At 42.6% G+C, this 14,117-nt stretch overlaps 1 protein-coding gene across 1 annotated transcript; it reads left to right on the top strand.

The window, feature by feature from the left end:
• Positions 1 to 9,188: 9,188 nt before the first annotated feature.
• MELLADRAFT_101743 (uncharacterized protein) lies at positions 9,189 to 13,127 on the top strand (the record flags this gene model as incomplete). Its single annotated transcript, XM_007404710.1, has 10 exons — positions 9,189 to 9,240; positions 9,902 to 9,972; positions 10,389 to 10,725; positions 10,903 to 10,988; positions 11,066 to 11,143; positions 11,228 to 11,308; positions 11,486 to 11,557; positions 11,634 to 11,786; positions 11,865 to 11,927; positions 12,174 to 13,127. The coding sequence occupies 10 exons, from the start codon at positions 9,189 to 9,191 to the stop codon at positions 13,125 to 13,127; spliced, it is 1,947 nt and encodes a 648-aa protein (XP_007404772.1).
• Between the last annotated feature and the right edge of the window lie 990 nt (positions 13,128 to 14,117).

Below are 14,117 nucleotides of genomic sequence, written 5' to 3'. Positions count from 1 at the left end.
ACCCCAGCCCTTGTTCAATCGAGGATTGTACTGGAGTTGACACGTCCACTGGTGTACATAATAGTGAAATACACTTGTACCAAATTTGAGTTGATCATTCTCACACTCAGTTTTGAATAGTTGATTCTAATTTGAGGAAGTCTCAGCAATAGTTGATGAAATTCATCAAATTGATAAATGATTGTACATACGTACTTTCTTGATACTTTTTTCCAAAGTACACCCAATGTCGTAGAGTATTCCCAGCTGTGTTGGCCGGTCAGAGGCTTTGGATGTGTGCGCCAGAATCTGATCCAGTAATGCAAGCACATAATACTGTCTGTACCAATAGGTATCCCATTTTGTGATCAGTATTGGTGAATAAACAATGGATAGAACGTGTTTACAACAAGCAAAACATACTTTTCACCGCTTTTTACAACGTTAACCATTCGCAAGATGTGATCATGGCGGCAAGCCATACCAATCAAGCCGGTCTCATCACAGCCCTTCCAAGTGGCAGCTCCTCGGTGGTCTGCAGCAGCTGTATGCTGTGCAGTGCAGGTGTCCTGTGGAACAGGCAGATATTTTTTAAGGATTTCACTATTTGGCGCCCGCTCGGGTAATCCCCAAAGCCCGCTTTTTTCGGGGCCTTATCCGCACTTTTAGTACAAACCCGGACCCGTCCCAGCCAAATTTCCCCGCGGCTCGCAGCAAACCGGGCTCAAACACAACCTCATAACCGCTTGTTTGGATACCGGGCTTCTGAGTTCCTAAACCGGGCATTCTCGACCAAATACCGGGCATTCCAATCGATTAGGCTCAGCCAAAGCGGGCGACTGCCATTTCATCTGCCCTCTCGACCTCTCTCCTCCCTCCCAATCCTCGAAGTCGACATACCGCAACAGGAAACACAAAGCCGCTAGTGGTGCCACAACCACTAGTTGTCCCAAGATGGTAAGTCTTCGTTTCTTACCTTACTGATTTCTTCGAACTTGTCCATTTCAACCTCCTCTTCCAAGGTACCACGCTGACAGCAATCAATCCCTTTCCCTCCAGGCGTCTTTTACTTTGACGGTCACTTATCTTCCCTTCTATCATCCAACTCATCGATTCCTCTTCTCAATACCGCAAACATCAACAACCGGCATACTTATGACTTCAACTCCCTCGGGTACCAAAAATGTGTTACCAACCACAATCGCTCCCCCAAATCCCGTTCATGGAAGACTGTCCGAAATCAGAAGGCCACCACATCCACCATACCCACCATATGCTCCTTACAATCCTTACATGTACCCCCCTCCTCCTTCTCACTACTGGCCCAACAACCCCTCGATGTTTAGATCCCAGCACGTTTCAGACAATGAAGACGAAATGACTCAGGACGACGCTCATGGGCACTCGCACTCAATGAACTGGGCCTATCCGCCGTATCCTCCTTATCCTTACACGTATCCACCACATCCCCCATATGACGGGTTTCCTCGATCAAATTCACGCCGTACTACTGCTATGCTCACACCCGAACCTGCTCCTTCTGAGCCTGCTCCCACTCCTAGCATGAAATCAAACCCAACCACGACACCCGTTCAACCTCCAGCTGATGTTCCCAAAGTAACCTCTTTGGCCTCGATTCAAGAAGTCACTGATGTTCCAGCAGTTGTCAGTCAGGCCGATGCAGAAGAAGACGACGAAGAGGAGGAAGATATTGACGTTTACGCTGAGCGTGATGGAGATTGGCCTCCTATTGGTATGTTCACTTTATGTCCCTTGATTTTATCCTCGATTTGAATTTTTTAGCTACCAAGTACTAACTTTGACTACACAGGAGGTCAACCTGTTCGTCTCATGAAACCGAAACTGATTGTATGGGTTGAAGGGATGTTAAATTGAGCTTACTCGAACAGCAGTATCCTTGTTTTTACGTGAAGGGCCCGGAGCCCACTGTTCTACCTGCACTGGATCCATGAATAGCGAAGGATACGAAGTTTTTCGTTCCTCATACTCACGGCTGGCTGCTGTGTGTCTTCGATGCTGGAAGTTCCCATCGAAGCACACTATGAAATCGGGCTCATCTTTTTCATCGTTACCCAGGAAAGATCCGAAGCATCGGGGACAATTCAAAGCCAGCTTGTCCAAATAAGAAAGATCCAGTGCAAGCTCAGCGAGCTCATCTTCCATTAGTAGTATGTCCCTAAAGGCATCAACTGCACCAGATAGTGTTTTCCGCCACAGACGTGGCTAAAACAGAATGGGTACAATATATAATACAACTGAATCAATTACACAAACAAGAGCGAGAGATGTGAAAAGAACTAACCTGAGTTGTTCCCGGTACTAGAATGAGGGGATTAGCAGGGTCGAGAAACTCGTCTATCGCCAATGCAAAACCCTGCGTACGAACTGTACAATGCTTCCACAGTGTGTGATGATAGCGAATGAGGCGAATTGAGAACGCCGTTTGAGGATGAATTGGAGACCCTCCAATGTATCCCATTCGGATCAACCTCACTTGATCCAATGTGCATTTGCAAAACTGGATCTCTCTCTTTTCACGAGCTACGACAAGAGATTTGTTAGCAATATTGATGAGATACCGCAAATCACGACTCACAAACAAGATCAACCAAGTCAACTAATCGTGTTCGAATATCTCCAACTCCACAGGCGCAAGGTGCATTGAAGTCCTGATCCCACTTATGACAACATCCCCACTGAGAGGTCTTGACCGACTGAGACATGTAACTACAAAACATCGGACCAAGTACTTTCTTCCAATGAATGTGTTCTTTTAGCTGCTTAGATTTGTAATACGCTCCCCTGATATACTCTCCAAACGACATTGGTAATCCTGTCAATGGAGGAGTTGGAACTTCATGGATATCGGAATCGGATGGAGATGAGAGGGGTGAAGGTGATTCTAAGTAGCCGATATTTGATTCAACTTCGGGCTGATTCATTTCAGCACCGGAGGGTGGACTGTGTACATGACCTTGTTGAGTAACACCTGGATTGATTCGTATAGCTTGCTGATTCTGACTTTCAGCGAGCGCTCTGTTCAATTCTTCGGCGTTTGCCAGCGCAGTTCGAGATTCCACTGCCTTTAGCTCAGCAACAGCCTGAGATGAACCTTCTGGTTCCCCAGCAGCTCTCTGTCTCTTCGGTTTCGGACCTAGTGGACCCTTGATGACTCGTCCCTTCTGCCCCATTAGATTAAGTTAAAACTACTGAATTGATTAGGATGAGAGGAGAGAACACTGTGAAATGTGCCAAAATGAATACTTCAAAATAATACTAATGCAAGGAGGAAGACAATGATTCAAAGAGCAAAAGAGGATGATGCAATGAGAGGAATGAAAAGGTGATGGCAGACACAGGACCCTTATTAAATAATCTTTTAATGAAAGGAGAGTTATATGAAGCCAAAAATTCACGATCCTATCTGCATTGGTGAATGATTGGTGAATCATTACACAAGTAATTGTGATTTCATTTTGATATATTTCTTGAACTCCTTCATTTGATCATGGACATACCTTTCCAAGACACCATCTTAAGTGAAATGCAAATGATGTGCAAGAAACCATATGTGTTTGAGTGGTGCACAGATCACAACACCTTTTGTTTGAATGTGTGGCTACAAATAAGTCAAACTTTTGTGGTTTTTGTACAATCCCAAAAAAAGTTGAAGGCGGAACAGACTGGCAGTTTATTGAGATTTCAATAAACTTCAAAAGGGAATCCCTAAAGTTACTAAAAGTACCGTGTATAGCGTAGTTGGTGGCTATAGACATGTTTGTGATAGTTTTGTGGTAACACATCACGTAAATAAAACTTCTGGAGTTCTTGGACAAACACCAAAGTGTAAGCTGGGTTGGATTCTTGGAGTGTTGGGTTATAAGATTTATCACTTTTATATGGGATGATACCACTTGAAGAACAACTTATGGCTCTGGTAGTGGCTTTTGTACCCCCATATTTGCAATGACACGGACACACACTTGACAGGTAAAACTTCTGGAGTTTTTGTGCAAACCAAAAAGTTGAAGCTGGGTTAGATTTATGTCATATTAAGCTATAAATATGAACCTTTCTGGACACCCAGACACCACTCAAAGAACCGCTTATAGCCTTATTAATGATATTTGAGGTGATTTTTCCCTACACGGTGTATAAGGAAAACTTTTTTGTTTGTTGAGATAAACCAAAAAAAAAAATCCCTTTTTTGTTTAACATAAACCTATGAAAAAAACAAAAAATATCAAGTTTTTTTTTTTTTTGGTTGCCTCACCCAAAATTGCGCCTAGATACCTCCATGACGGATCTCAAAGTCATTGCCACAAAGTACACCACACTCACAAGGTTGTGATCAGTATATCACTAATTCAAAGCAATAAGCTCTCTTAGGTAGATGAGTTTATGTAATCTTCACAGATACAAACTCACTAAGAATGATACAAACTCACTAAGAGTGATTATATTATATTCCAGGTATAAGGTATACCCTGGAATACCACGGTATAAGTATCAATAAACAAATCCTTTTGAAGCAGCATGAATTACTCTTATCATTTGACCATACCAATGCACTTCATATTCTAACCCAAGTCAAGTTATTTGTCCCAACACCAAACACAAATTCCACTGCATCCTTAGTTCCCAAGTCAGGCCACATTCAAAAGCTTGTAAGCACTGTTTCAATGTATTACCGTGGTTATGAAGATTTGGATGGATGCTAATGAATCTTTTCAAGAATTCAATGTATCTTCTCAAGTATGAATATCATCATTTGGTACAACCTGAATGGCAAAGAAAATTGCATAAGGCAGTGTAAGATTTGATCTTGGGTTACACCCATGTTACCCATATTCTTCTGATATGACAACAAAGCAAGGTATTCAAATGAAAGGAGAGTTTTTGTAAATAACCAGACACCCACTATAGTTTCATTGGTTGGTGAAAAGACATCAACACTAAGTTAATCAAAGTGATGTGACAAAATCCTTTGTCCAGTTCCAGTCTCATTCATTCTGGTATCCTTTATTTCCACACTCTAGATTAGATTTAGATTGAATGATTGTCATCATTCAATTGCAACAACAAATTCCAAAGTTGATAGAACCACAAATAGTGTTATGTTGTGTGTTTTAGAGAAGGGAATCCAAAGCGGTGAGAGGCATATTTACCTTTTAAAGGTTGGTAAAGCTATAGAGTTGCATCAAGAAGTCACCTCAAAAGCAAAATCTTACCTAGCATTTTACGGAAGGTAATTCACAAGCAATTTGTGATCTAAATGACTAATGCAAAACTTTACATTTACAACTTTATGTTTATTTCGAACAGACTTTCTTTGGTTTGCTAATTAATGGAATCAGCATTATGGTAAGAAAGGCAAGAAAAAGCTACCTGACTTGGACCCTCAATTGTTCGTAGTTTGTCAAATCTGCAAATGTCTGTTGCGCTTCAAGAAACTCTGTTGCATATCAGTGATAAAGTGAAAGGTGGTTGATTACGCGAGAAGAAAAAAGAATGAAGATGAATGAAAATCATTGCATTACTAGAACCAATGAATGCTGAAGTTCAACCGCGCACCTCAGGTTTTGATACATATTGATAAATATGTATTGAATACTTATATCTTACGTGTACACAAGAGGAAAGTCTTTTTATTTTTAAGTCTCGAACTTGATATCTATCCTGTTTACACCTCCACGTCTCTCAGTCAGAGCAATCTACATCATCGATTCCTTCCACCCAGCATGAGAAACACTCGATCCCAACAATCTCAACCTTCTCCTACCGATGCGACTATCTCCAGTACGAGTGCTAGCCGTTCTGGCCGAGTTCGAAAAACTGTTCCACCGGCAACCCAAAGCAAGAATAGGCCTACCCGCTCTCAAGCCGTCACAATCACAAACACCGAATCATCTACGTCATCTAATCAAACCCAAACGCCGATAGATCTGCCTACAACCCAACACAAACGCAATCTTCGACAAACCAACAAGAGGAGCAGGTATGAAGAGGAAGAGGACCTTGAAAGTGATGGTGATCTCAGTGACCAGTTTAACCCCAACCACGACCGTTCTGATTCGGAAGAGGAAGAGTTCGAAGATCACAATCGATCTCAAGCACCGGCGACTAAGCGTCCTCGAACTCAACTAGCTGATTCTTCAAATTATGCAGCTACTAATACAACCACCCAGAATTCAATAAACAGCTTATCGAATGACGATTGGACCCTTCCTACAGTCTCAAACTACAAGTCACTGGCAAACGCGTGGCCAACCTCACGGATTTCCGAAGCTCGACGTCAATCTGGTAAGACTGGCTCAGCAGTACCTCCGAACATCCAAACCGAAGCGGAAGCAATCAAGACGCTCTACAATCATCACAAAGAGATGCTTGCTTTAATGGGGAATGTATCCTTATTTACACTTGACAAAGCCATGTAAGTTGCTCGCAGAAACCATACTTCTACTTACTTATGTCTTCCACAATTACTTATCAGTGGATACTTTTTGTTTTTGTAAGTGGTGATCTTGGATCATCGCGTAAGAAAGATGGCTATCGTATCTGGATAAAATTTTCGAAGTTTGTTGAAGAGACGCATAGTAAGTCCCAACATGACCTTACAAAACCATCTATGTGCGTATATGTTGCTCATCCTTGACTACAGTGCCTCCATCAGGTCAACCAGCCAGTCTTGCTGAACGTAACAAGATCATTGGCAACAAGTGGACCAGTCTACCTGACATGGAACAACTCGTTTATGACCCCACAATATTCTACACTCTGTCTGGATTACCTTTGCCCAAAAAGGTCAAGCCGGTTGAACTCTCATCTGCAGATCGCGACGAGTTGCAGAACCTTTACGACAAATCGGTGTCTATCAATAAAGTATCAAAGGTCTACGCCAGCGTGGCTGCAGGGATCCCAGGTGGTCAATCACTTGCAGACCACAATCGACTCTCGCTGAAACGTGTGAAAGAAATCCATTCTGAGGTACGTTGATTAAATTTCCTTTCATTGTGGCCAATATACTTGCTGACTGGTTGAGTGATGGCAGATTCGGAACGAATCGACCAGGATGGACTTTGCTTACTATCTCATTGCAGCTGGTACCCATGTCCACACCGATGCGGGGAAACCTTCTGATGGATGGTGTGAAGTGTATACCTCGCACGAAGATATGGCTGACTACGTTCGTAACAAGAGCAACTTCCCGGCAATATTTGCCACTCGTGTTCAAGGCGCTTCGGTGGAGCAAGCACTAGCAGCTGTGAATGGTTCACAGTCACAGTCCACTTCAACAAAGGCACCGCAGGCTTCAGACAAGACTAAATCTGAACTGAGTCAGCTTCTGCGTGCTCATTTGAGTAAGAGATTTCAATGTGTTTTATTTTCCACAATCATTATGATCTCAAATATCTTGTGCTTGTGTATTCTATACTCACAACTATACATGATTCGTTTCTTTCTGTCACCGGTGCTTTCTGTCTAGTCGAGGTGATTGGTGGCTGCCCAAAGAAAGGGTTCCCTCGCAAGCCCAACCCCGCTCAATACCTTCGAGACAAGGGTTTTCCAGTTGAGGCAGTCCAACTACCTGGATCAACTCTGCGACGTGAAGATTTGCTCCTAGGTTTTGACAAAATGAACAGCAAGAGAACTTTATGGCTGAATGACTTGAAGGCAGGATTATTTACGTTCAAGAAGATCATAGAGCACCCGGATCAACTCAACAACTCCAGTGTTTTGAACAATGGCGGGGTATCAAATTCGGCGGTTATCCAAGACGAAGCGGAAGAGGAATGGGGGGGTATCTCGAACTCGGGCAATATTCTGGAGGAGACCAATCCTGATCCGGACCAAAACAATGACAACTTACCTGATGATGACGGCTTACCTGATGATGACGGCTTACCTGATGAGAACAATTGGTAATACTCTGCATCAAAAGCTGATGTCGATCTTGTCATTGAGGTCAGATTAGACATTCCTTCACTTCTCATTTATTCAAATTGTCTAAAAATTAACTTTTTCTCCATGACATCCATTCAACCTCTTGCCGAACAATCACAGAACAAAGAAAATTCACATCCCTACTCGATTGGTCAACTTCCCCTTTTTAGTTTCTCCTTGTCTCTACTGCACGACTTCACGTTACTTGGCTCAATTTCATCATAAACAACCAACTCTACAGTTTCAAATACAAGATTGGAAATATCATTCAAACCAAAAACAAAACAAAAAAGTTGTCCAATATAGAGTTTCTACAATTTCTTGATTGTCTCTTCTTACCTACAGATCTCTCAATTTTTTATTTCTAACTCTATGACATTTCTCTACAGTTTCAAGAAGAAAACATCGTCTACAATATGTTTTTATAAGCTTTTGTCTCTTCCAAATCCAACCTTTAAATGTTTTGTGACTGCTGTAGATGCTAACCCAGATTGCATCCAGAACAATCCGACCCCTTCTGCATGTCACATCCAAGGCACTTTTCTTTAAAAAGTTCTTTATCATACATGATTTGCTTTGTGAGCAGTTGATAGGAAGTAAACTATGAGTACTACTTACATATGAGCACACAAGACACTTGATCGATTTGGAAATACATATATATAGGAGACATTCAATAGGAATTGAAAAGCAGAATTGATACGTTATCTGGTATCTCTTTGTTCGTATCACCCAATTTCAAGCGTAAAACCAAATTCAGATCACTCATGAGTCATGATCTCACTCGATCATTTTGTATCACATTCACGTCGATGTACTGTCACTTCATATCGAGATCCCTTGACCTCAACAGTTGAGGAGAACATATTGAATCACTCGACCTCGACCGTGATATTAAATTGAGATGACTGGTCAACCTCGAGTAGGTGTGAGTGTGACTCTCACATCAAATTGTTCAGCCTCTCTATTGTCGTTCAAACCAAACCACTCACCATTTTCAAATTGACAGTGAAAGGAGGTACATATGTAAATCCATCAATTTCAAACCGTGAGTAAGTAAAAGATCAAATACAAACATCAATGTTTAGAGTATAAAAAAGAAGTAGTTAAATCGACCACAAATCGAGAGTGAGCTTTTTCATCCGACAGTGACAGGGCTAGAGAAGGGTGGACTCAGGAGCTTCAATAAATAACGATGCGGTCTAAAGAGAAAAGTGAGGGAACAACAATTTCGGAGGTTCGAAATGAGAATGAATGAGAATGAACAAGGTGATTCGGATGAACAGGAAAGGGAAGGTGGGATGGGGTGTTGTCAATGAGTTTGGATTTGTTCCAGCCCGATGTTGTAGCCAACCGGATTTCGCTGGACTTGAAAAGAGGTGGTGAGATCGGTGGATCCATAGCTTACGACCTGATGGAGGGGAGGAGAGGGTGAGGAGGGTATGAGCGTAGTGTGTGTTATGCGTTTATGTAGTAGGGGAATCGACGGACAGACTCGTCTGTCCACTACGAGGGATGGGGGTATGGGTGTCAGATGCGTCTGACCCTGCCTTTCAGACGAGTCTGAGGCTCAGACAAGTCTGAGCGGGGGACTTGTAAAAATGAAATGGTGCAAAATGTTGAAGCCATCAAACCAAAAATAGTTGACATGAAAAGTACACTAATTCTTAAGCTTTATACAAGAAAAGCTGAAATTACAACAAATTTGAAGACTCGGATCTTGAGACTTACACCTGCAGAATTACACTGTCAACAAAAAGGCTTTGCATTAGACATCTGAGATCTGAGTACTCATATGACAATTACTTTGAGACACGGGGTGCAAGTTGGTCCAAGGCTTGCGCAAGGCCCTGCAGGACTAAATGGAGTCCCAAGGCATGCGGTCTCAAGAAGAGGGTACATCTGGGCACATTGGAGATGCTGTTGATTGACCTTGAGGCTTTGTGAGGCATTACAGGCAACATACACGATATCTGGAGGAAAGAAATCAATCCTAACATTGCTTCAATTTTCTGGCGAGACGGAAAGGTACGTACACTTCCATCTTCATCACAGACATGTCAATGAAAGGCAGAATGAGAAACCACAACCACAGTCTGCAAACTGCCGTTTAGGTTAAGCTTACAATTGGGTATATGTACATACCTAAGCTTGTTCGCTGGTCAGTGAGTCTTGTGTCATTGTGAAGGCACAAGACGGCACGCCTAATCCAATTGCTTATCGGACCGATGAGTTTGACGCTCAGGCTCAAGTACAAACTAAGGACATTGTGCTTTGACGAAAAGTGTGCTCCTACCGATGCCAGGCTCATGATCGGCATTAAGTCGCTGGCCGTACTGATCATAACTTCGATGTTCAGGATGATGGAGTGGCAAATCCCTGGATGGCCTTTCACCTTAACATGCGGGACTTGCGCAACTGCTCACGATTTTTGATCATGAAAGGGAAGTTGTGTTTGCAAAAAGTCTGGGTTTTATGAAGTGTTGAGCACTCGGATCCGATTTTGTGTCGATGGTGGACCGAGAGAGAATTTCAATAGTGCAAGCCATAAAGAAATTGTGCTACCTAGACTGACGCTAGGGTGGAATGTCTCATTCATGCTGATTGGTCTCCATCCAGACTTGGGTCACAAGACTCGAATTCACAAAACAGGATTGAAGGAAAGTGGTCACCAAGATCATCCGGAAGACTATCAAAAGCAATGCCTCCTCCTACCAATTTTGTCCCAGCTTCATTCCACGTCTCAGACTTTCTCTCCTAACAAATACTCTCGTCCCTTGCGTAAGTTGCGTTATATTCTTATCATCAAAAATTCTTCATACCTTTCACGTAAATACTCAGTGTACTGGACTTCTTTCACAACAACCTTGGTTATCATCGCTCTTTTCGCGTGAATTATCCTCACCATGTCTTTCATTTTTCTCGGTTTGCATTTGCTTGTTATTTTCATTATGAAAGTCTGGGACATCGTCAAAAAAATCGTGCTATACAGCTACGCACACATTGGTCACGGCCATCAAGTTCAACTGCTGGCACCTGGAAACGTAAGCCTGAAATATTATCTCTTCGATGTCATAAAACTTTGCTCGCTGTTGTTTCTGCTTATCATGTTCTCGTGTAGATTTTCAATCGAATTTCGGTCAAGATTTTTTCCACGAGCCTTAAGCTCATCACTCAAAAAGTAGCACCTACTTCCAAGGTGTGTTGTTTGCTCTGCATAGCTCGGTAAATCGCGCATGAAATCTCAGCTGCTGAGCTTTCCCTTGTTTGCTTAGATCACCAGTTCTGTCGAAACGACTGTGCAACTTCTCCTGTGGTTCTTGGAGTCTACCCGCGTACCTCAGCAGGACCTTACGTACACTGTGTCCGTTGTTGACATCAAACTTGAATTATTTACAACCCCTGAGCTCAGATGCGATCATAAGTCTTCATCCTCATATGAGGATGAGTCTCCGCAATCAAAGAATGTAGGTCGTTTGAATGGTTTGATTCCGATATACCAGCAGCATCTTATTTACTCATGTTTTCTTGATATCTTCAGAGTCAGCTACCGTTGTTTGCTGATGACTCTTGCAAGGACGATAATTCCTCACGTTCAGTGGCTGATGTTGAGGTGCGTCATTTCGATACCGTTGACGATTGGAATCGAGACTCATGAACTGAACCGAATCGTTTCAATTTCATCACAGCTCATCGACCTAAGCACAACTGATGAAGAAGCCCTCAATTTTTGGGAATCTGGACGCGTCAACCACGAAACCGAAAGACATATATCTCTCACCGATGGGAAAATCTCTGATTCATCATCAATCATCGAGTCTATCTCTATGAAGCCACAGCAGGTAAGGCTGTCATTCGTGTACACTATCTTGAATCGTGACGTTGACTTTTCTTCACCTCCTATTCCAATCTCAAACCAGCCCTTAACCGAAGAACATGCTCCAAGTGATATTCCCGCAACAACATCGGCTTCTTCTCGTAGTGTGAGTTTTCCTTACTTACGCTTCAAAAATATTAGGTTGTTACTGAATGCTAATCTGTTTACAACTCTTCAGGACAATAATTTGGGCGCAAGAGAAGAAGACGCAGAACTTTTGCTTTACTTTTGGAAATCTGGAAGAACCTTCCAATGTCAACTTTTGCAAGATAACACAGCTTCCCCTTCACCCGATGGTAATCTTGAGCAAGCGCACCCTGAAGTCGAGGAAACCCCATCCCATTATGATCAGTTTGAATTCGGAAGTCTCGACCGTGTCTCTGAGAACAACTGTCCACTATCTGAGTTCGGGACTGAATTTATTGATGATGTCATGAACGATATGAAAAACCGCAAACCTTCAAGCAGCACTAGCAACGTACCTCTCTCAATCAGACCAGCATGTACGAGCCCAGAACAACTCAAAGTACATCGTAAAACACACTTTGATCGCATCATGACTACCGAGAATTGGAATGAAGCGTACCAACAGATTTTGCGCGAATTCCAACACGAGGTTCACGATCAAGAATACCAAAACTGCGATGAAGTTGAATTGTCATTTTCTAGTTTGGACCCCATATCCCAGCAGTCCCTCTCCGCCCCATCGTCTCCTCTCAATCCAGGGTATGAGTCCCAAACTGCCGCACAGCCGTTCGCTCCGTTCAACGTCGTATCAGAGGAGGCTCAGGCTTGCTGGAGATCGATTCCGGACCATTTGAAGACTATAGAACATTGGAACGCAGGATTCAATGAAAACATACGCCAAATGCAAATGGGACCAGAAGAAGAAGACGAACCCGGTCACTCTCCAGATCCCTTTTCGACTATCGCAGCTCTCGAATCCCAGTCTGAAGATGCCGAGTCGGATCTTGAGTTTGTCCAACCACCTGGAATCTCGAATTTCAAAGAAGAGTTTGAAGACTTCCACAAATCACCTGATGCAAAGAATTCATCTCACTGGAGAACCTCGTCGATAGGTGCATTGTTGGATTTAGAATGGAAAGATGCAGCCAAACAACCATCGGACAAACCAGAGGTGGGATTGACTCATATACCACCTGACTTTCCTCCTTCTCATGAGCGTAACTTGTCATTATGCTCTTCCATTGGATCATCTAGTTCTTTATCTTCAGTTTCCACACAACAAAGTCCAATAATCCCTTCTCCAACTTTGATTTCCTCAAATACTTTTGTTTCTAACTGAACTTTGAGCTGATGATCCACCTCGGAGTAAGGATGTCGGTTGATTGATCCTGGATCGGTTTGTATGACACTCGAGTTATGATTGTAAATATTTGTTCATCTGTGTTTAAAATTAGTATCTTCTTGACTTTTCCGCTTTGATTCAATCTCCACTCTTCACCTTTTCTCTACATCTTTCTACATACAGCAAACCTCGTTCCACACAAAAATCGTTTATAATGGACCCCTGTAACTTTTTGTCTTTTGCTTGTTTCTATTCGGTCAATGTATACTATTAAAATGAAAGAAACTCAAGAGTCTACCATAGCAAATTTATCAACTCAGTAACTTACGAATTTTAGGCCAACAGCTTTGACTTGGGGTTTAGGTGGAATAGCTTACAGAAGCTCATATATAAAGGCATTTGTCGAACAAAAATTTTTGGCGGACAAAATCTGGCTCAAGAAACGTTTTGGATTCCAGGGTGTAGAACCCACTTTGATGGATGGCAATACCTTTGTCTTCGAGACTATCAACAAAATCTATTTAAAGAACCTCAATCCTGTAGACGCAAGGTGAGGCTATAAGTTTCAACGAAACTGTCGCGAAAATACGCACTCATCAAGAAATATCGCGGCAAGAAACCCATGTGATCAAGACAATAAGAGCTAAAGATGATTTGTGGAAGGCTCCAAGGGCTCGGAAAGCAGGAGGACAATTGTTGGTATTCGAATCACACTTTCAGTGTTACCATTGACAGAATTCCGGGCAACGAACTCGAAGCTACAATCATCGGGTAGGGAATACCACGTGTGACTCCTACTTTTCGTGAACCAACCTGAACTTGCACCACCTTGCCTCATCAGTTTCAATTCCAAGTATTCAATGAAACATCACGTAGGATGCGAAAAGGTATAGAGACTCACCCAATACCAGTGTTCCGCTCCATTCTCACAGCTCCAGTCCATGTGCTAGAAAAATTCAACACCGATGCGCGAAGATGTGCAAGAGT

The sequence above is a fragment of the Melampsora larici-populina genome (assembly GCF_000204055.1).
Source record: "Melampsora larici-populina 98AG31 unplaced genomic scaffold MELLAscaffold_2, whole genome shotgun sequence".
NCBI classification, from domain to species: Eukaryota; Fungi; Basidiomycota; class Pucciniomycetes; order Pucciniales; family Melampsoraceae; genus Melampsora; species Melampsora laricis-populina.
This window is presented reverse-complemented; position numbering and strand designations above follow the sequence as displayed.